This window comes from Mesitornis unicolor, unplaced genomic scaffold (genome assembly GCF_000695765.1).
Source record: "Mesitornis unicolor isolate BGI_N332 unplaced genomic scaffold, ASM69576v1 scaffold11996, whole genome shotgun sequence".
Taxonomy (NCBI): domain Eukaryota; kingdom Metazoa; phylum Chordata; class Aves; order Mesitornithiformes; family Mesitornithidae; genus Mesitornis; species Mesitornis unicolor.
Window position 1 is genome coordinate 52,012 of NW_010190335.1, and position 22,311 is coordinate 74,322.

Genomic DNA, 22,311 nt, shown 5'->3' on the forward strand with positions numbered 1-22,311 from the left:
TAAAACTAAGGAGATAATGTGCAAGTCTATGCAGCAGGGGCACCAGCAGCACTGGAACACTCTGCTACGTACCTACGTGACCTTCACTGCAGCAATGTGTGTGTGCCTTGCAATCATTTCTGCATCCTGCCCTCTCACCATCATTGCCAAGGTTGAGAATTGTTCTTATTTTGATTTCACTGGCAGGCAACTGAGACAGAGATGAGGTTAAGGGGTCTGCGTGTGCACTGGCCCACATTTCCAAAGTGTACAATGACTTCACAATTTAGGTCCCTCAAATTAGTGAATAAGAGTAGCAAGAAACTCAAAATTAGTAATAAAAAAAAAAGATATGAGAGGATTTGAAGATAAAGACAGACTAGAACAGAATCAATGCCAGACATATGACTACAGCTTATCACAGTGTAAACTGAGCACAGGAATTACTCACAGCCACGGAAGATACTCTTAGGAAGAACAATAATCTGCAGCAAAAGAAAGGATAGTTTAGGTTAAACATCAGGACGAGAGTCACTGCCACAGAAAACAGATGGGAAGTGGAACTGTGTCCCTAGGGAGGCAATAGAAACAGTGTCTCTCTGGATGTTTAAAAAATGGGTTTGGCGTGCTGTTTAGAAGGACTGCTGCTCTATATGCAAAAGTCTTACCATATTGATCTGCTTTTTTGATGCCAGTGCAATCTCTCTTATAGTACTGTGACAGGATAAAATCTCAGAGGAAAAAGAAAGTCAGTGTCTGGTTTGCTCCTCCAAAGCAGGATGGCTGGCCTGAGAACCAGCACCACCCAACAGTGGACAAGGGTCTGTTTCTCTCCACATAGCAGCCCAGTAGGGCAGGGCCAGGTGCTTCCTTCTGGTTGTATACGGCCTGAGGCGACACAAAGAGGAACAGAATCTGGCTGCTGATGCCAGGATGTGAATTGTTAACATGGACAGGAGACAGAAAACACGCAGCAAACTGGACATCGGCAGTCCCATCCCAAACACACACTCCCATCTTGGCACAGTCATCCCAGGAGGAAGAAAGGAACTGGTGAAAATTAAATGAAGGATGATCCCACGTGAATCTTACACCATGCTGATACTGCCTAAACAAGGACCTTGTTACCCCTAAGTACTGCAGAGCTATCTGACCTTCTGGATGAGGTGACAGCAGGTTCACGAGGTCTGAAGAACAGGGTAAAGGACACCCAATCCCCTCCTTGCGAGCACCTTGTTGCACTGCAGAACTGAACTCTGCCCTGGGAAGTTTTCCCTCATGGTGAAGCTGCAGTGCTGGGGCATTAGTACTCTTTCCCATTTTGGGGTGCAGGACCTCCTGTCCTAACTCAAAACTCTTCCTTGCCAAGGTTCCAGAGACTTCACTTGACACCAAACACACAATTCTGCCACCCTTTCTTGTTAAGGAGAGGACTCTTGGATGATCAGGGAAAGGAGGAGATGATGAACATCCCTCTGGACCTGCTCTCCCCCTTCTTTCTGTTGAAGAATGGATGACTTGCTGGCAGACCTGCAGATGGCAGAGACATAGCAAGGCCATATTCCACCAAGAGATAAAGCAGGAAGCACAAGCCTTGTCTCACAGATACCATGATAAATCTTAGCACCTACTACTCTTGCTGTGAACTGATATTCGAAAGAAGGATGCTCTGTGGTGTTGGTGTCTCTCGTCACTAGCAGAGCAGGTGAGTCTTTTTCTATTCAGCCAATTTACAGGCAGCCCCCAAGCACTGAAGGAACAGGGCATCTCCTGCTTACACTGGGACACCACGAGAAACAAGGAGCTGCACAGTGTCTGCTCCCCGACCATCTCAATCACACACCCCAGAGAGAGGGGAGAAAAAAAAACAAAGAAAGAAAAGAGAAAAAAGAAATAAGTCGATACCCAGTCCTAAGAGAGAGAGATATCTTCATGAGGCTGGTACACAGCACATCTACCTCTGCTCGCCAGGGCCACTTCTCCTGTTTCTCTGTCTTATCTATAGGAAACGGATCTCCAGGGTTGAGCAGACAAACACTGATCCGTAACTACCACAGCTAAGAGGGAATCTCCACGGAATTTCAGGACTTTTAAAAGTCCAACAAGCAAAAATGAACAGTTCTGGCTTTTGGTGTAAACATCTCTTTTCACAAGTTCTTCTGAAAACAAAGTCCAAATGCACTTTTTCTGGAAAGATCATGATCCTACAGCAACTTTAAATCAAAGATGGTTTCTCTTGTGATGGTTTCTCAACGATAATTATGCTCTGCAGACAACGTTTAGCAAGCAGACTTGCAGGGTGAGATAATCCTGAGGACACATTTTCATATATTTTCATATAGCTGATACTAATACTTGTCACAGTAGTGGTCTGGAGGTGAAGATGACTCTGCCACTTCAAGGATCAGGTTCAGATGGGGCTTTACCAAAGCATGCGATACAAGTTGGCTCCACAGAGGATTAAACTTCAAATAAGGATGCCTAAGGGATAAAAGACCTGGCATATCAAACTCCTACCCTTGTACACCTTTTGATCTTACCTTCCAAAAATACACATACAAACAATTTGGAATGCAGAATACCAGAGATTTTAGCAACTCTACAACACAAGAGTGAAGGCCTCTAGGTACTGGAAGCATTAATGAGAAAGGGAGCTGCTGCAGTGTTGTGTACACGCTAATAACAATTTGAAACTTGGAATCCGATAAGCAAAACACAAAATGATTTTGTGACGAGGTTAATTCCACTGAGTTTAGCTGAAACGGCGTAAGAAAACCTGAGAGGAAGAGCAGCTCTGCTTGATTAAATAGAGCTCGAAGTATCAGATCAACAGAATAAATGCCCACCGGCTCATCACAACTGAGAGAAGATGCTGCTTGCTAACCTATTTGTAGAACTGGGTTTTGTATGCAAAATATCCCCTCTGCCCCTTCACATACTTGCTCCATTTTTCACAGATAGTGTCCTACTTGTTCGCATGTATTATTATTCCTCAATCACAATGCATTTCACTAAGCCAAAGCTCAGAGTGTAATGAGAATTTCAGGTCCCAAGCTTCTTCTAATTATGATGTTCCCATCCTCAAAAACATGGTTACAGAGTAGATAGTGGGCCTTTTGAAAGTGGAGATGTTAGTAGTGGCAAAAGTCTCTTCAAGATGAAACAGGCAGTTTAAAACACTGATTCTTCATCATTCTTAATAACCAACCTTGCCACTGTCTCAGTGGCTTTTGACAGGCAGGACTTCATACACAGCACTGTGTTTTCCAGCACTGTGCTTCTTCATCCAATTTTTCAGCTGGACTGAGACCCTCACAGGTGGGGTGACTCTCCCAAACACGTACGGAGGCAGGCACACTGTCAGAATTAGGAACCAGCTTCCTCCTGTCTCTGAGCAGAGTCACACACGCAGATAGGAGTTGTCGGTTCTGCTGACAACAGCCATGCAATTGCAGACACGTAGGACATCTCAAATGGCTCACTACCACACAGGAGGAGCTGAGAAGAAAGTCCTTATGGAGAAGAAGAGATGAGAAAGATAGACTTGCAAACGAAGAAACACAGAAAGAGTTACTAAACTACCTTTCCATGAACGGGGCATTTACCTTTTTAATTATGCATGCCTTTTATCTTGCACACTGTACATAGTTTGCTAAGATTGTGCTTTTGGGAGTTTTTGCCTAAGCCTTTCTTTTCAAAACAAATGCTTCACTGCTTTTCTTTTGCAAATAAAATGATACCATTAGTTCAGTGGTATTGAAGAGCTGGGAGCTGGGCAGTAACAATGTGAAGCAGCAATGCAGGAAGAAGAGGGGGAGGAAAAAGCAAATATTTGTTAAGAGCAGAAAAGGGGGAAAAAAAGCATTTTCTCAACAGGAAAGAAGTAGCTTGGAAGCAAATTTTAAAACGTATTGTGAGGAAAAGTTTGTGTGACAGGAAAAAATAACGATCTGACTACCCATTTTTAAGGAAGAAATAAACTGTAAAACTGCTTTCATATACGAATAACACTTACATCCTCCCACAGTAAGGGAACATGACTGAAGTTGCCAAGATAAAGAGAAAAATCGGGAAAGTCCAGGATGAAGGTTGCCTGAGAAGGCTTCGTGTGGCCAGTTTGTCTGTATGCATGATGAAGCATTCTTTTAATCACAAAAATCACAAAATAATTTGCCCATGGGACCATCCTTGCTTAATGCAAAGGATGGATGGATGGTTCTCACCGAATGAAAACCTATTCTGTGCTTTGTTTTCCTCTTCACAAGTGATCCTATCCCTCATTTACAGCTTACTGCACAAGCCCTGCTCGGAAAACGAACACACTGATGTTTTTTATGGGCTCTTCCACATTGCTCATCATTGCAGCCTTGACTTTCTTAAGAACTATCAAAGCATTTATGTTTACAATAGCACTACGAGGGGAGGGCTGACTTGGCTCCAATTTAGACACAAGAGAAATTCATGTCCAAGCATAACTGCTGACTTTAGGTGTCCATTTGAGGACACCTGGCTTTTCAGGGTACAACAGCATCGCGTTGTACGACGTATCTTTCAAAGTACGGAGATCAACCTCTAGGTGTTTCAAGCATCAGACTGATCTGTCAGATTACCTGTCTTCCACAAAACTTCTGGCTTTGGGTCATTAATTGTCTACAGTAGAATCCACCTCATCTGTTTGGTATCTGCCTGTGTCTTGTTGTGCAGTTCTGGAGATGCTGGAGAAAATGGGCATGTGTCGGGGTGTGACAGCAGGTACTCTGTGACTGTCATCGGGAGGCTGGCTTTGCCTGGAGGTTTTCCTTTTTAAAAACAGCAAAAGCTAGGCAAGATGAACTCAATCCCTGCTGGTTTGTCAAACCCATCCTGCAGGAAAGCGCTACCAACTTCTGCCCTAGCTGTCCACAGCCTGTTCTTACACTCAAGTCCTGGAAGCCCGCTCCTGCACCTCTTCTGTGTTATCTGTGTTGTGGAACTAGAGAGTTAATCCTGAAAACCTGTAAGTACCTTGAGGCTCATGCCTACTCTTAGTGTAATTCTGTGCATGCATCTCTCCCCAGGCGTTATCCTACTGATGTCCTGAAGGCATCATTATATTCCTGAAATCAAAGAAGCTGCATGTGGGAGGAAAAGATAGACAAAGTTCATCAGAACTCCCTGTGTCAGTAAAAGGTAAATAATCGCAGGAGTAAATCACTGCAAGATAAGTCCTTAATTATTTAGGGTTAAACAGCAGCAGCATTATGGAAGCAAAGTAATATTCTGTTAACCACTCGTCCTGGGAATACTCATATAGGAAGATATTATTCTGTGCAAGAAGGGAAGGTAAAACGTGGATTGTGATGCTTACAAACATTTTCAAATAAATAGGAAGGAAAAAAGCATGAACAACAACAACAACAATCTGTCCAAAGCAAGGAAAAAAAAAGAAGCTGTCACAAATTATTTTTTTTAAGTTAATAGTGGTTTCAGCTATTTCAAATATCTCAGAGATACTCCTGCTAATTTCTGTTTGCAATTACATTTCCTTATTTTTTCACCTTTCCTGTCTCACTGTATGAAAACCCTGCGCTAAGCACAGGAAAACTTGACTAACTGGCAGCAGTGAGAGGGTGGAACTGCCTCAGAGGTGACACAAACAAAGTGCTTTCAAATTCACCGATCAAACTGGCTGGGAGGAAAAAAAAAAAAAAGATATTAAAAAAATTCTTCAATTCCTTTCTTGTATACTCTGCCTTCCAGAAAAAATGAGTCGTTGAAAACCTTCCTGGGAGGAAAAGGACATACAATGTAAAAAAGGAAATTGGTCTTGCATTTCTGAATTCGTGTGCCAGATACATGTAGATGTAATACATGTATCTTACATACGGATGTAATTCCCATCTCTATCAGCTGAAAATATAAAATATAAAACCACATTCAGACTCACCTCAATTTATACATTGAGAGTACCAGACTGGAATGAGACTGAATTCTCATATTTCAAAATAGTTTTCAACCTCTCCTTTCTATATTTTATCTGATATCCTCTTTTGTGGTCAGAAATAGCAGATGATGTAAACATTTGATCAAGTTCACTAGATTTGCTATGCCACCAAGGTCTACTGACAGACTTTGATGCATACTTCATTAAAGCAGGAAGTGCTTGCGTAGTACACTGACACGAAGCTGTTTCAAATCTCTAGGGAACATCTCTCCATCTTCTCCATGAACCAAGTTCACATATGCATGCATAAACCAGCCAAACTTGCCTATATGGCAGAGGCAGAAAGACACCTTAACGTTCAGATTGGCATTTCACCTTGGTGCAGTTGGGTGCCCGGTTTTAGGGCAATGTCTCAGGTCTTTCACTCTTGACCTGTGAGTGCTGCTCTAAGAACCGCTTTGGAAAGTATTGTGGGAGCACTCGTCTGCTCCTGCTGGCCCTCTGTGTAACCTGTTGTAGCCAACTGTTTAGGGGGTGACACTTTCTCCACTGAAAACAAAACATAAAATTACAAACGGAGCACAGCTGAACACAGCTAAGCCAGTTAGGGAAGCAGCTCTAGGGGAACTCGTGTCCCTAAGCAGCTTAGGTGCCTTCTGAAAATCCCACACCTTTACATTTCATCCTCATGCAAAAAGCAGAAACATCAGGCGCGTACTTTTCAGACAAGAATAACAAACAATCTCTATCAATGGCTGTATCCAGGTAACAAAATCTATATTCGCATTACAAAAACAATCTTCAACCGCAACGTTCGTGTTTTGTAACGTGGGCTATTTTATGTCACAACTCCCTTTTTTATTTTAATTGTGAACATTTTTATCGTGTTTTCTTTTTCATTACATTTCAAGTTGAAACGACGGTTACGGTCAGATGTGTGAAAATTGCACCTCCCAGTTCCACAGACTTTCCCTTCTGACTTTCAGATCAAATCCTTTCAGCTGACAACTCTCAAGCAATTCTCTCTCAGCCTAGTCCCAACACTTGCACTCCCCTGGAAGCTTATGCTTTCTGTCAGCAGTGCACTTGCATCAATCCAAAGTCTACCTGGAGAAGCTTACTATCTTATCCTTTCTGATCCTTGGAAATGTCAAGGCAAGTCTGTAGCCTAAGACCAATCTAATGCTCATAAAACAGAAACCTCTACTGAAGTGAGGCCGACCCTGTAGAAGAAATGCATATAAAAAGTCAGGAAACTCCACGATTACATTTTCACATGCGGAGTTTCTGTCTGCAGCTGTACTTCAACCACTGTGTTTCAGTAGTCACACATTTGCTAACACCTCGAAAAAGTTCATCTGTAATGCTGTCACTTGTAACCGGTCCAATTATCTCTGCTCATTCAACAATGAAAAACACAGTCTCCTATAAACGGCCTGGACACAAAAGTTGAGCATCCTTGGAGATAAAAAACACAGCAAGACCTTATTCAAGATTCCTACACAAATGAGTAAGTGGGCAGAATGCAGCCCCTTGGTGTAGCGCACAGGGACTAGAAACACATCTGATTCTGACCATCAAGGGCTACCAACGTGGCTACAAACACGCACTTACACAACAAGTATTTCCTTAGAACACATCAGGAGACTGTATCAAGCAGACTTGATACAGACATACTATCAAGTAGCAAGGCAATACAGACCAAATGTCTCTCTGCCACCCTCTGCTCTAAGGTGAGTGGTGTGGCTGCCACGAGTTAGGACTTTACAGCGATATGAAACTGAATCAAAAATGCAATTAAGAGGTTTTTGAAAGATGAACAAACATGAACTGCACCAGCATATGGCATTTATTAGATGAAGAAATGGGTCTGAAGAGCAGAGCAGGCTTCCAAAAGCATAAAGTTATTCTTTGTGATCTTCGGAATTTCACAGCCACTTCGGGGCTGAGAGTGTCAAAACAATCTGCCAGCAAAGCCTGGATACACCCAAGGAGACATTCAAAGGGAAATGCGATAGCATCAGCAGAGGAGCTCAGTTATACAAAAGGAGAGGTGTGGCTGAACCACAACTTTTGTGATTCACATCAAGGCTTTCCCAAAGTTCAGAGCTGCGCTATCTGAGGATGGTACAGACCCAGAGCCACCAGGAACACACGGTTATTTTGACAACCTGCTGCACTTGAACGGTAAGGACAAAGGCAAAAAGAGCGACGACAAGACAAGGCGGGCTCACCAGAGTGCGTCCTGAGGTGTCCTGTGAGGGCGTCCCTCCGTCGGCAGGCATAGCTGCAGAAGGGACATTTGAATGGTTTCTCCCCAGAGTGCAACTTGATGTGCCTCAGCAGGTTCCCCTTCTGGGTAAAAGAAGCTCCACATTGGTTACAGTGGAAGGGCCGTTCACCTGGAAGGGAAATGGAAGGGACAGAGTTGTCACGAAACACTGGAAGATGTTATCCCACTTTTCCTAAGAGTGCCATCCTACATAGGCATGGTCCCCACCCACCACCACCACATGGCACTTGCTGAAGTCAGGGGCCATCTCTTTTGCACAAAGGGCAAAGCCTCCGATAAGGATTTGGGGCTCTTTCCTTCTGCAGCATCAGCTTGGGCTTTCATAAAGTTCTCCACCTTGGAGGCTTTTATCCTTTATAAAGGATGAGCTCTGCTCAAAATTTAAATCCACAACTGTGGTTTTGTGGTATTTATCTCTATGGTTTTGCACTTTTTGTTTAGTATAGGTCCAATCCACACGAGTATTTAGACCTGACTGTAACAATTGGATTTGGACAGATGTTAAGGTCTTTGCTTCAACCCAAATGTTCTGCTTACACGACACTTTAATTGCAGTCCCTTTTTAAAGGCTGCTTTGCATTGCTAGAGTGCTATGAAGAGAATCGATGTAAGTGAGGATCAGGACCACAAGCTTTGGGCAGCAGCAAACATTGAGAAAAATCTCAAACCATTAAAGAGTGAAATAAGGAAATTTGTGCTCTAAGTACAACTCATTCAAAAGACTTATTTGACAGAAAAAATAAATAAGCAGAAACTCGAAACTCTCCACCTTACCCTCTCCCTTCACCCCATGCACTCACACACACATACGCAAAACATATTTTGAGGTTAATCCTTCATATTTGCCCTGCACGGTGGGGACGGGGTCCATAACAGCAAAACCTCATTTTCTTTTTTATTATTATTCAGAGAAAAACCTCTGACAAACGCAGGTTTTGTGAAGTATTATCAAAACCATACTCTCTGACAACATTTGTTGAGGACACTCAGTTTGTTCCAGCGTTCTTGGGCACGCAGTCAACTCGAATCATCTACTTACATCCCACTGGGTACAAGGCAGATCAATAGGGCACAAGCATATACTCGTGCTGGCCACTTGCCTAAGCGCTTCGCTGCAGCTGCGCTCTAGATGCTGAAATGTTTTCACCAGCTAGGGCCCCCATTCTACAAGGTCTTCAACATCTGATTTCAGATGTATGCAGTCTCATTCATTTTTTTCAGCGTATCACCTATTACAGAGCCTTGGTCAATGCCTGGTGGGACTTCCTGAGGTTGAATTCACAGTTCTCGTGAAAAACAAACATGTTCTATGATCTGTCTCATCCCTCCAAAGCCTTTTTCAATTGCTTTAAAACGGTTACTGCCTTGCTGGACAAAATTAATGCTTTGCTTTCATCCAAGTAGTTCATGTGTCCAGTGTAAAGTCCACCATGTGTCTATTGATTCAAATGGAAAGAAAGGGCAGAAGAGACCTCTTACAGATGTCCACAAGCAATTCTTACTTCAGTGGCTGAAATCACTGCCAGCAGCACGGTCCCGCCAGGAGGGCGGCAGAAGGCAGATGTGCCTTATCTGCCACATCTCTGCAACTTCACATGCGTGGAAATTACATCTGCAACCACTGCAAATGCACCGTACTCAGGTTCCTACAGTCTGGCCAAGAATGTTATGGAGTAATGATGAAAAAAAAAATCAGGGCATAAAGCTCTTCTTCCACTGTGCTGAACATGAGCTCATTGGAACTGATAAAGAGTTTGCGGTTTCCCTTTTAAACTCCCACATTATACTTAAAGGATCTGATTAGCCATTATCTTCTTTTATATAATTTCAAAGTGTCCATAACAGAGATACGTAAAGAGACTGCAGTAGAAAAATATTTGGTTATTTTTTCTTCTCTGTTTTGCTTTCGCTGCCTGAGAAAACAGGCAAAACCCCTTCCTTTAACACGTTTCTCAGTATCCAGGAATGATTGCTTCAGTTTCAAGATGACAACATTAAAGAAGGTAGCGAGTTTCTTACCAAGTCTAAAGTCTTGCCTTTTACTCCTGCTCTGTGTAAAACTATGCAGTTAATGTGTTTTACCTACTTTGATATTATGCAGGACGCATATGAGCGGGTATTATTCCTCAATAAACTGGCAGCTGAAGAGATGCTGAAAGCCTTTGGTCAGGACTCAAATAGCCCCTGCACTACAGTTCAGTGGCAAAGAGGACATGAGAACACTCACCACAAAGTCACTGATAGTCTGCTCCTCTCTTGCAACAGGCAGAATCTGCTACAACAGCACATTACCTTAAATAACCTTTGAATCTATTTAAAGCCAGCATGAATTCGTTTTTCTCACTGGCTTAATTCTGAGTAAATAACTGCTTTCATCTGTTCGTTACACTTTTGTCCAATCACTCAATGCCTGCTCCTTGTTTAAGCTGCAGGCTTGTGGGATGACTGTAATTTCAGTCACACCTTCACACCATTGATTAGTAACTTTTACATTTAGCACAGTTAACCCAAGAGACAATTACCCAACAGAAGGGTGCACAAGAAAAAAGGAAAAACTGAATAAGAAGATGATTTTGCTGTTTTTCCAGCAAAACCTCTGCTTTCAAGCTCTGCTGCCTGATGCCCACTCCAGATACTTGAGTACCCGCCTCCTTTTTCACTTCAACGTCTCGAGAAGACTGTTTTCCCATTATTCCTCCTGCTGCCTTTTCCTAGTAGGTTTGCAAGCAGTTCTCCAGTATTACTATTTCCTAATAACAAAAGAACAACCTTGAAATCCTTATTCGCTCGCCTTACACTTCTGTGATTCTGTGAAAAGTTTTTATTCATGGGCTGATACCAATCACACTTCAAACCAAACATCCGCTCACAGAATTCTTTACCTACATACATTGCTTCTCTATGTGGCAGTCCCTGATGGTGTTTAAAATGTTCTCCTGTCTTTGGGGCTGACAGCAGCACAGACACACCAGAAACTATACACCTATTAGACAAGCAGCACACACAGAGGCTACTGATAATGAGAAGCATGGTGTGTATTTCACAGATAGAGCTATCTGTGTATTTATTCTTTGACTTTATAAGTCTATATTGTTTTATTAAAAGAAGAACTCCTTAGGAGGAGGACATTACTTTTGCTTTTCAACACTGAAAACTATGTGACTGCAAAATATCTTCAGTCTACTCTAAGAATCAAGCCTTTTCTCAATTTTAGAGCTAAACCAGGGCAAAAAAAGTCAAACCTCAGTGATTAAAAAAGTTTCTGAGTGAGGAGAGGGGGAGGAACAGCTAACCAAACAAAAAAGATGTTGCTTTTCAACTACAGATTTAAGATCTAAAGGCAGACAGAACCAAGAATGCCTGAAAAGCCTTGTTCTCCAGCACATCAATCTATCTAAAGTTACTTCAGGAACAGACAAGGTAAGGTAAGCTGGAGCTGCAAAATATTACCTTCCATAAAGGCCTGCGCCAGGGAACTGCCACGATAACTGAACTAAATTAATAAATAAATAAAACCATAGGTATTTATCATTTTACAGTTGAATAATGTATTAATTAAAAGGTATAATTTCAAATATTTACCTCTAAATTACAGTAAAATACTGCTGAAGCTTCACAGTTCATTGTTCAGCACGCATCCATTACAGCTATGTCTCCTCCAGGAAAAATAACAGTGAAATATTACCGCTCTTTAGCTACACCAGGATCTAAAGTACACAAGTTAACTTGCTGTTGTGTAAACAAATCCTGAGATGAAACGTGAAGTGGACCAATGGAGTCAGGGTTATTGGCAAGACACGGCCCTTTCAGAAGCATCTTTAATACATGGCAACTGGCTGAAGATTTCACAGCACAAGCTGTGAACGGTGCCTGGCTGATACAACCCGAAACCAGGCGAATGAACTGATTAACTTCCTACTAATAGCTCTCATATTTTACTCTATGTAAGTCAAATGGTACCTCAAAAAGCAAAGCAACTTCTTTTTCTGCTTAATTGGAAGCTTCCCTGCACAAAAACTCTCCTTTACCGCCTTAGCACGGAAGTGCTGCGCAGAAGTTTCAGTATGAGTTATCCTTCTTTGAATCTCATACTGGTGCAAAATACACCAGTGATATTTTCTGTATCAAAACAGAAATTTAACTGAGGACAAAGAGCCTGCAGATCTTGCAACGAAGGAGACTGAGATTTTCATAACCCTTGCCTGGTAACTTTTGCCCCTTTGAAATCAAATGGAGCGGCTCACAAAATAATACATCGTAATGTCCTCGTTAACAGCAAGGCCTGGCTATTTCTGCTGCAGTGCTCAGGTCTCTTCCTGGGAATGTTTTGATTACTTTCTCTATTTTTTTTTAACAAAACACTGGTTTTAAAGACTCTTCACAGTAACAAGAAAAGCCAGGATAGAGTTCACCTAAATGTAAGGACCAGGTCCAATATACTGCAGTGAACATCTGCTCTGGTTAAATGCATATCTAACAGCTCAGACCTTTTTGTTTGGCACGTACTTTTGATGTGCAAAGGACAGCTTAGGTACTTCTCAAACAGGAGAGTTTTATTTTTCAACCTTTTAATGCAAAATTACTGTGCCCATGCTGCCATCAGGAAGTATTTCTCATACAAATAATATTGGTTTTTACCCTTCTGTAGTAGGCTCGTTGTTAATATTCAGTTAAAATGAAACATTTCTCCTGATTCATCAGATGCTGCAACTGCTCTGACTCTGCTCTGTCCCAGGAGCACAAGTGAAATATTAGCTGTGCTACCAACATACTGATGGGCAGAGAGTTGCAACCTGCCTGTACCCAAGCAAAATACAGAGCACCAGACTTTGCTCCACTTCTGCATTTCTTATTCTGGGGACTATCATGTCTCCGTATCTACTTACTGTTCTAGCAGATCCACTTAAAAGGCTGCATGTCACTCAAAATCTGTGATTTCATGAGGTTTTTTTGTTGTTGGGAAAAACCTGCTTTCAGATAGTGAACTTTATTACACAACAGTAGTGACAAATCCCCCATCAAAAATTCCTGAGAAACCCTAGGCGATTTCCAAGTGCACTCTGCACATAAATTTATGTCCATATTCTTCAGAGAGAAAAATCCTTTAAGTGAACTAGTAAAAATATCAGAACAGTTTAGCTACCGAGTACTGCAAGTAAAACACATCCTTGTGCAGAGAGTGATTCTGGAAATCTAAGCCTTCCTTCCTTACGCTTAAGCAGAAAATGAGACTTTTCCAAAAGTTAGATTTAGGAACTTAAGTAGAAAACATCCGTTGTAGAAATCTGGCTCTGCAATTTCTGATTCAGTGCCAAGTTGATTCATATTGCAAGAGGTAGGAGCCTCTACTTGGTTACAAATTACCAATTAAACAAAATAAAACCTTTCTACTTGGGGGGTTGGACTGGATGATCTTTCGAGGTCCCTTCCAACTCCTGATACTCTGTGACACTACAAGACTACCACAGGCAGTCTTGAGATAACTGTAATGTGTTAGTATGACCATTGGTTTAACTTTGTTTCTGGTTAGCTGCTTCAGGCGTAAAAGTCTTTTACCCTGAACAGCATGGTTGGGTTTTTCCTAGTTTATTACTTGTGTGCCATAAACTTGTACTCTGCAGGAAAACAAATGAAATAGCATTCAGAGTTCCAGTGTTGCGTATGCTGAGTTATATCGCTATGGATGCTAAAGCAGGACTTCAAGATTTCCCTCAAGGGCATATAATGCATCTCATTTTACTAACTTTACAGTTCCAAAATGCACATGGAGCGCAAGTGAAGATCAGAGACTCTCCTGCAGCTTATCACTCCCAAAAGGCCTAAAAATAACTTAGCAGCAGCCCAAAGTGAGAGCAGGGCAAGACTGCTACCCCTGCTGCATCCTGCCCTGTACCCAAGGACCCCCGCTGCATCCACACAGAGGACACATTCAACCACTGGGTGTTCTTGAAACAATGAGGATGGTCCCAATCCTCCCTTAGAAACAAAAAGTGCTTCAGACTCCAGCAGTGGACTGGATAAAGGATTGGACATTATGGTGGAGGAAAACAAAACAACAAAAAAACCCAAAACACAACGCACAGTGCAAGGGAGAGCAACACGTGGGCCTTGCAGATCACAGGGGCAGCAGCACAGCTTTACCAGCATTTCTGCTTTGCCAACAATGAAGAGTGAGGAAATTTTAATTCAGGCCCACTAGCAGAAAGCCTAAAAAGGTAAGAAATCACTGGAGTTCCTTTTCATTACCTCAGACAAATTGCATTATTGACCTTATCTTCTTCCTCTCCCCTTCCCTTAACAACCCCAAGCACGAGCCCCTGGAGCATCCAGTGGCAATATTATGTGACCGGTCATCTCCTGCAGTAACAAAAAAAACTCTGATCAAGACACTGCAACTCGGGGCACGTGCTGTGGAATATGAAGTTTGGGCCAGAGGAAGACAGTATGGAAAAGGAGGAAAACAAATCAAACCTGACACGTGCTATTTTTCTGACACGAGGATGTGGCACGTGAGGGAGGGGGTGGGGGGTTACCCCGCTCACTAAAGCGGAGACTGCACCACGCTTATTTCCCACATCGAGCGTTTTATTTATTTTCTGTCAGCGGTGACAAATAAATAGAAAGGCCTTCTCGTGGTGCCTGTGCAGATGACAAAAACTCTTCACCTGAACTATCAGCCTTTCAGAGAAACGTTGCGTTCGGCGGGGTCGGATGAGCGATGCTGAGGGCTCCGTGACGGATGTGCCGTGGGCCGGAGCATCGCTCGCAGCACGTGCACGAGGCAGCGCTCGTGCAGATTTGAAGAGCGATGGGAAATCCCCACGCTGGTCTCTCATGGAACGGGTGACTGCAGGCATCAGAGGAAACGGATGTTCCAGCACATGACGATGAGCTACGGGACAGCGAGCGTGTCTTCTCTGGCCTCAGCCACGGCACAGATTATTTTCTCCATCCCCGTATCTGTTTGACTGAACTACCACGACGTGGCAGGGGAAGACAGTTGCTCCTCAGGAACAGAGGAACAACGGCTGGAGAAAACCGTGCCCCTTTCCGTGCGTAACACAGCCAAAGCCATATGGCGCAGCTTCTCACAAAGCCTGGGTTCATGGCGCAGGGAAAGCCACACTCTCGTCCCAGCAAACACGCAAATTACAGCCTCTCCTATGGACCACAGCATTTAGTGTGATTTATACAGAATGCTGACAGGTTTTTTGGGAAGCGAGGAGGACTTCAGTTTTTGCCAATGCAAACAACTGGCCAGATCGTGCTTTGGTTGCGTACAGATAAAGAAGAGAGTAAGGCGGGATTCAGCTCCCAAAACATACTGGAATTGGTTTCGAGAGGTAAGGATTTACATGCCAGTTGCATTAGCTGATAAAGAATATCATCCGTTTCCACTCACTAGGGACAACCTCCCTTCCCTCCACCATTCTCCCTAGGGCTGCAAAACCAGACTACCCACAGGTCAGGGCTCATTCCAGAGCCAGGGCCAGCCCAACGTGCCCAGCTGCTGAGGAAGTGGCAACTTATTTTAAAATACTGCACTTTAAAAGACAGATAGCAGTATAGTAAAAATACTCTTTAAAATCAAGGATGTGGAAATCTTCTCCTTCTGTTGTGGACAGTGAAGTAGCAGCAAGTATTAAAAAACAAACAAACAAAGTGGGGGGGGTGGAAATCTCCCGCAAATTTTGCCAACTGGTTTACCGAGAGCAGAGCACCGAGCTGCACGTTAAAAGGAATGCCATTTCTATATGCTTGAAATCATCTGTATAGAGCAATACATCACAGCTCCTCTGCTCAGATGGGAAAAGAGTCAGAGCTCGACGAGGAACCAGCAGTAGCCCGAAGGAAAAAGCTACCAGTTATGCAATTCCTACCCATGCACCCGCATACAGCGATTTTCTTCTGTTCGCTTTGAATTTGCGTGTTGTCTTTAACATGAAAAAGGCAGCTTGTCTGCATTTCAAAGATGTGCTAGTTATTCAGTATCTCAAAAAACGCAGACCATGTAATTAAGTACCTAAATCTAAATTTAGCAGGTCTAATTTAGCCGCTCAAGTTCAAATACGTGGACTCTGATGCACCTACAATACATATGCTCAGATACGTGCAAGCGCCAAGGAAAACTTTTAGGGAGGTTGAGAGCTGGGGACTCAGCCTGTTACATTCTCTATTCTCTATTCTCTTTGGCTGTCCTAGTAATAGCATGTCAAATTGTTAATCAAGATTTTCGTTCTCCAGCTAATGCTTTTCACCTGTCGTAAGTGCTATCTAAAACCATGAATGCATCATAAAAGATACTGCAATGCTTTGCATTATACATTTCTGTTAAGTTATTATCAATACAACTCATATACAGGGCTATAACTATGTAATAGATATGTATTCTTTCTCTGTACAGAAATTCTGTTGATTTCTTTCCCATGAAGAGCACACTACTTGACTGCAAACTACCAGGTTCACAAAGGGATTACACAGAGTCTTTACTACTCTACCTTAAAACTCCACTTTTCTTTCTGTATCTTAGCAGATATCTCACAGGCAGTGTGAGTCTCTCACCCCATTAAATAACAGCAGAGAAAGATTAAAAAAAAAAATAATCTTACATTTTGTCCAATAAATGTGAAGAACAAACACCCACTGAAGCTCCAACACAGAAATCTGTCCTTAACCTTAACAAGATTTAAGTGTGCATCTTAAATTAAGCACATATTGTAGCACTTCAGGTGACTTAGATGTGCTTAAATCTCATAAAAGTTAAGCACAAGCTTAAGTGCTTTTTTGAATCAAAGGCTCTGCCAAGTAGACCTCTGCAAGACCAGAGAGCATCATCTTCTGGCATCACCCGTACTTTTATCTTGTTGGAAGTAACTGAGAAGCAGCAGAGGCAAATGAGTACCAGCCTCTTGCGCACCCCTGTTCGTCTATTAGCTAAAACCCTCCTGAAATTCCCTGTTTTAAACTTGAGGCCTCATCTTTCAGGCCCCATCAATTATCACCTCTCAAAGGTTTTGTCTGCCTCTTGAATTGTCAGATTCATAAGCCTAGTAAGCTGTTTTGGTCTCCAAACAGTAGTAGTACTACTACTACTAGTAATAGAAGTTAATGATAGGTAAGTTCAAGCATTGAAAGATGCCACAAAAATGGTACTTGGATGGCGAGGGGGAGCCAAGTGTTAGCTCACAGGAGTGGTTCAAGTGAGGTTTCCCTGACAGAGCTGTCATGTCATGAGCTGCAAGCCCACCCCAGCATCAGGCTCGTTAGTTAATGAGTGTCCCGTGAGGGGTTTGCTGAGCCACCAGCATCGTGCCCAGCCACTTGCAAAGGAGGTGTGAGATCCCCAGGAACCTGCTGGCATTGTCCACCCGGGACCACCTCCAAGGGAAGACCATCTCAGGCTTACCTTAAAGGCTCAAAAGCTTTGCACATGTGCTCACAGGAACACAAACACACACACATCTGCATATCAGAGAATGACTCTCACCATCTCGCACCTGGTCCAGAACAGAGAAAAAGGCAATTTCCAGACTTGCGTGCTGTTTTTAAGAACCAAAGGCTGGAAATCAACAAGAAGGAAGCCCCACGCTTGCCAGAAACCACCAGAATCTGTGAAGCAGGAAGAGAACCAAACCAACAAAGCCCATCCTTCCCCTCCCCAGCCTCCTGCTACCCCATGAATGAAAAGGGAAGAGAGAAGAGTTGTCAAGTAATATCAACATCAGATGCCGCAGGCAGTCATCAGGTTTTCTTTCAGCTGCTTACCAGTGTGGCTCCTTTTATGTACCATTAGCACATTGGGCCCAATGCAAACCATGCCACAGACGTCACATTTCAGTTTACCATTCGGAAGCCGGATTCCTCCCTCGCTCGATAGCTCCTGGATCTTTCTGTTATCCGCCATCTCGTTACTCTCAGTGAGGGGCTCTTCCAGGATGCTTCCTTCATCATGAGCCCTGATCTCATCTTCCTGACTCAGGGCCTTCCTGTCACATTCCTCATCACTTTGCATTTCTAGCTTTACTGAATTTGCTGAAATTAAAAAAAAAAAATAAATAAAATTTAAAAAATAATTAAAAACGTGTATTTTCTAAGTTCCAAATCGCTAATATAATGAGAAATTTTTACTGTTATCAATATTAAACCACAGCCTCGAAGCTCAAACCAACACAAGGACCTCATGGTGGTGATGGCACAGGTTAGAACTGCATGTTTCTTCAAAGGCTTATTTGTTTGTTTTTAAATTCCTAGCTTCTGTCCCTATTTTACACCTTAGAAAGTAAGGCACAGCATGCTCCAGAGACCTACCAAAAGTTGCAAAGATGCAGCAGCCTTAAGAACCGACCTCCTCCTTCTCAGCTTGAAACACAGTAGCTCCCCTCCCTTCCAGGGGCCTAAGTTACAGGAGCAAAGGACATTGCCACAGCTGCTTCTTCCAGGCCTCTCCTGCCTCATGCACCACATGGTTTCTAAAGCCAGGACACTGCACCACCACTGCTCGTGAAAACAAGCACCCTTTGCAGGCAGGATCGGTCAAAATGCAGGGACCTAGCGCAGACTTGCGCGCTGTGTCGGTAATCTCCAAATCAACCCGCTTGCGTGGGCAGGTTTCCTCATGGAGGGGAGACCGATCTCTGGATGGGCCTCTAGTGCTTTTTTGCTACCATCTTCTGATCCATGTGAATGGGACACTGCCAAGGCAAACAGGTCTGAAGGGGTTGTTTAGCCTGGAGAAGAGAAGGCTGAGGGGAGACCTCATCACCACCTACAACTGCCTCAAGGGAGCTTGTAGAGAGGTGGGTGCTGGTCTCTTCTCCCAGGTGATGGGGGATAGAACAAGGGGAAACGGCACCGAGCTGTGCCAAGGGAGGTTCAGGTTAGAGATAAGGAGGAAGTTCTTCACTGAGAGGGTCGTCAGAAGCTGGAACAGGCTGCCCAGGGAGGTGGTGGAGTCACCATCCCTGGATGTATTTAAGGAGCTGGTAGATGAGGTACTTAAGGATATGGTTTAGTGGGTAGACAGGAACGGTTGGACATGATGATCTCAGAGGGCTTTTCCAACCGAGCGATTCTGTGTGATTCTGTGTGTGAAGACCTATGCTGCTAACTTATTGATATTTGCAAGTTAAGTAAGTGCAGTTGAAACTCTTTCATAGCTGTCTGTTAGACTGATGGGCTCACCACTGATTTCGGTGATCCTCAGGTCACAGGATAAATCTCTGCTAGGAAGAGCTTGTGCGATCAGCAAACCTTCAAGGAAAATGAATGCATGACACTTTTTCACATAGGGGTGTCGGTGCAGGGGTGCTTTAATCACCAGACATCCCTGTTTCACTGCCTCGATAGTTGGTCAAAACTGCCAAAAGGCCTGTCCCACAGTCACACTCTCCATCCACGCTGCCAGCCAGAAGGCAAGCCCACGTGCCTGCTTCCCTAAGCCTTGATCCTGCTGAGGGGTTTAAAAAGGAGGTGATTCAGCCTTCATATCTAAGCAGTCTTTGACCTCAGTACTAAGGCCATTAGCACGAGTGCCGGTGACAGCAGTGGACCCGGAGTGCAAATGCATGCCCTGATCCAGGTCGGTGTCTCCAAACCCTGTCCAGGTGTGCTCCAGAGCAGCTGCCCAAGGGGGCCCTGTCTGGGAACCCAACGAGAGAGTCAAGAGTAAATGAGTCTGATCTCCATGAGGAATCATGGCTTCAAACAGCCGGCCTGGAAATGTCAGAACAAACCCTACTGTTAAGACTTCCTCCTTCATCCCCCTTTCTCCTCCTGCCTCAGAATTTACGGTTAAAGAAAACACAAGGTTCCAAGACTGCTGTTGATGCTGCAGCTCTAAATCACTGCTGTTACTCCCAGGCAAAGCTTAATGAACAGGGTAAAGGCACCAGAGACCATACAACAGTAAGATGTTGCTTTTTAATAATAAAAATTGTTGAAACACATCTACTATTCATCAAGGCACTAATGGGAGCTAAGGAATGAAAGTACTTTTACAGCAAACCCCATCCAGAGCAAGGACACAGCCAGATCAGATCACAGCAGACTACTATCAGCACAGGCACCAACATCAAAACAGTCTGCAATTGCAAAATATTTGAGCGATTCATTTACAGAAGAGAATTGATATTTTTGTTGCCAGAGAGATGCATTTATTGCTTAAAAAGAAAAGTAAAAACCAGCACAGACAGGGCTCAAACATCACAGAACCACAGAATCACAGAACATTAGGGATTGGAAGGGACCTCCAAAGCTCATCCAGTCCAATCCCCCTGCCGGAGCAGGAACACCCAGATGAGGTTACACAGGAAGGCGTCCAGGCGGGTTTTGAATGTCTGCAGAGAAGGAGACTCCACAACCTCTCTGGGCAGCCTGGGCCAGTGCTCTGGCACCCTCACTGACAAGAAGAAACATGCCCCAGCCCCAGCCCGTGCCCAGAGCTAGCGTGTGGCTGCGCTGCCCAGGACGTGGGATGGATGTCCCCACCTACACCCGATGTAGTGGAAGAGCTGAGTCCCCTGGGGATGGCTCTCTGCTCCACAGTGCTAACCCTGGCACCAACAGCACACACAGGGATGAAAGCAACCTCCTGCACCCAAACCAGGCTGTGAAAGACACACCGTAAACTTTATGTAACGGCAAACCACTTCTTGAGGACAAGTTACATTTTCCTCAGTAACCACCGCTACCTCAACAAGGGGAGGAAGAAAGGTAGAAACAGGTCACCAGGAGGTTGTTTGCATGGAGCGCATGAAGGACCCTGTCCCACCACAGCAGCAGCAGCAGCAGGAAGCCACGCTATGCTTGTGTGGAGAGCCCAGGGTACGATGGGCAGCACAGCCACCCCCAGCCTCGTGAGCGGGAGGACGCACCCTCAGTGGAGGGGCTGAGCAGAAAGGAGGAAGAGTGGGAGCTCTGCCAGCTCTGCAGGCGGGCAGGGGGAAAGCAGAGGTCCTGGTCCCACCTCCCCGTGGAAAGCACAGGTTGGCGATTTACAGACAACCCGCTTTCAGAGTTAAGGAACGGCAGTTCCCTCTAATAATAGCAGCCTTTTGGGGTATTCAGCAAGACTGAGAATGAAGCCCGAATAAACAGTTTGCTGTCTTCAGAAGCAGGATTTAATACACTTGGCCACACAAGTAGCTAGGGTAGAGCCAGAAATAGCTCCCTGTACTCCTCACCTAAAACCCTGCGTTTCTGCCACAAGCCTGTGGACTCTCCACGCACAGTAATGCAAAAAAATAACCAGAAGACCTCATACCAATTGTGTATATTTATATGTACTCATGAGAGACAGAGAAAGCCTGGTATCTTACGTGTCCTCTTACGTACATAGATTTTTGTCTCTGTTTCTCTGACATGGAACAATAAACCGAAGTAAGTACTGAGCACCACAAGTTCCCATTCAAGTCTGTGGACCTCTGACTGCTCAACACATATGGAAGCAAGGCTGGAAGAGCTTACAAACTGGAAGATCACTTACTTTATCTTGCCTTAGAGTTTCTTTCTGCTGAATGATGGCTTTCATCCAACAGGATAAACAGCACAACAGAACAGAGTGAGCCGTTTGCTGAAATGCAACCTTCCAAAACACAGCGCTCCCAAATTCCCACTAACGTTGCTCACAAAGCCCAAGTAACTCACGTTGCATCTCTCACAATACCCCAGCTATTCTGCAGAGTTGTGCAGGCTCATTTTACTCTTCTTGCTTCCCTCACCTTCACATATACAGAGACCTTTGCTGCCGCTTTCAGAAACCCTGCGCTAGCTCTGTTGCTGCGGGAAGGTTTCCTTCCTGGGACTGGCTGCAGGTCTCCAAGGGCAGGAGCGCTGGTGCAGCAGGGATTTCCTCAGCTCATTGCAAGTGGTTTGCTAATCAGGTCATCTCCGTTGCCTTCTATCATACTGGTGTACGTATCAGGCTTCTGCGGTAGCTTGCGCACAAACAGACGTTTAAATTGTATGTAGTTTGTTTTCTCTGTTTGGGCCTTTGAAACTGCAATCATTTTGTGGCCCTGTCTTTGGTTTCACCTACAGCCTCAGAACTCAGAGAGAAGAATAATGAACTCTGCTGCAAAGAAAACAAGAAATATTCAAGGGAAGTTTATGGCTATCC

The 22,311-nt window shown here is 44.0% G+C and overlaps 1 protein-coding gene across 1 annotated transcript in view; it reads right to left on the reverse strand.

Moving 5' to 3' along the window:
- Positions 1 to 18,991, reverse strand: part of IKZF2 (IKAROS family zinc finger 2 (Helios)) — a gene marked incomplete at its 5' end in the record, with an annotated part of 49,349 nt that extends 30,358 nt beyond the window's left edge. The window contains 3 exons of the mRNA XM_010186374.1: positions 8,137 to 8,304; positions 17,961 to 18,227; positions 18,982 to 18,991. Of these exons, the coding sequence (XP_010184676.1) occupies positions 8,137 to 8,304; positions 17,961 to 18,227; positions 18,982 to 18,991 (445 nt within the window). The remainder of the gene's footprint in view (positions 1 to 8,136; positions 8,305 to 17,960; positions 18,228 to 18,981) is intronic.
- Positions 18,992 to 22,311: the final 3,320 nt, after the last annotated feature.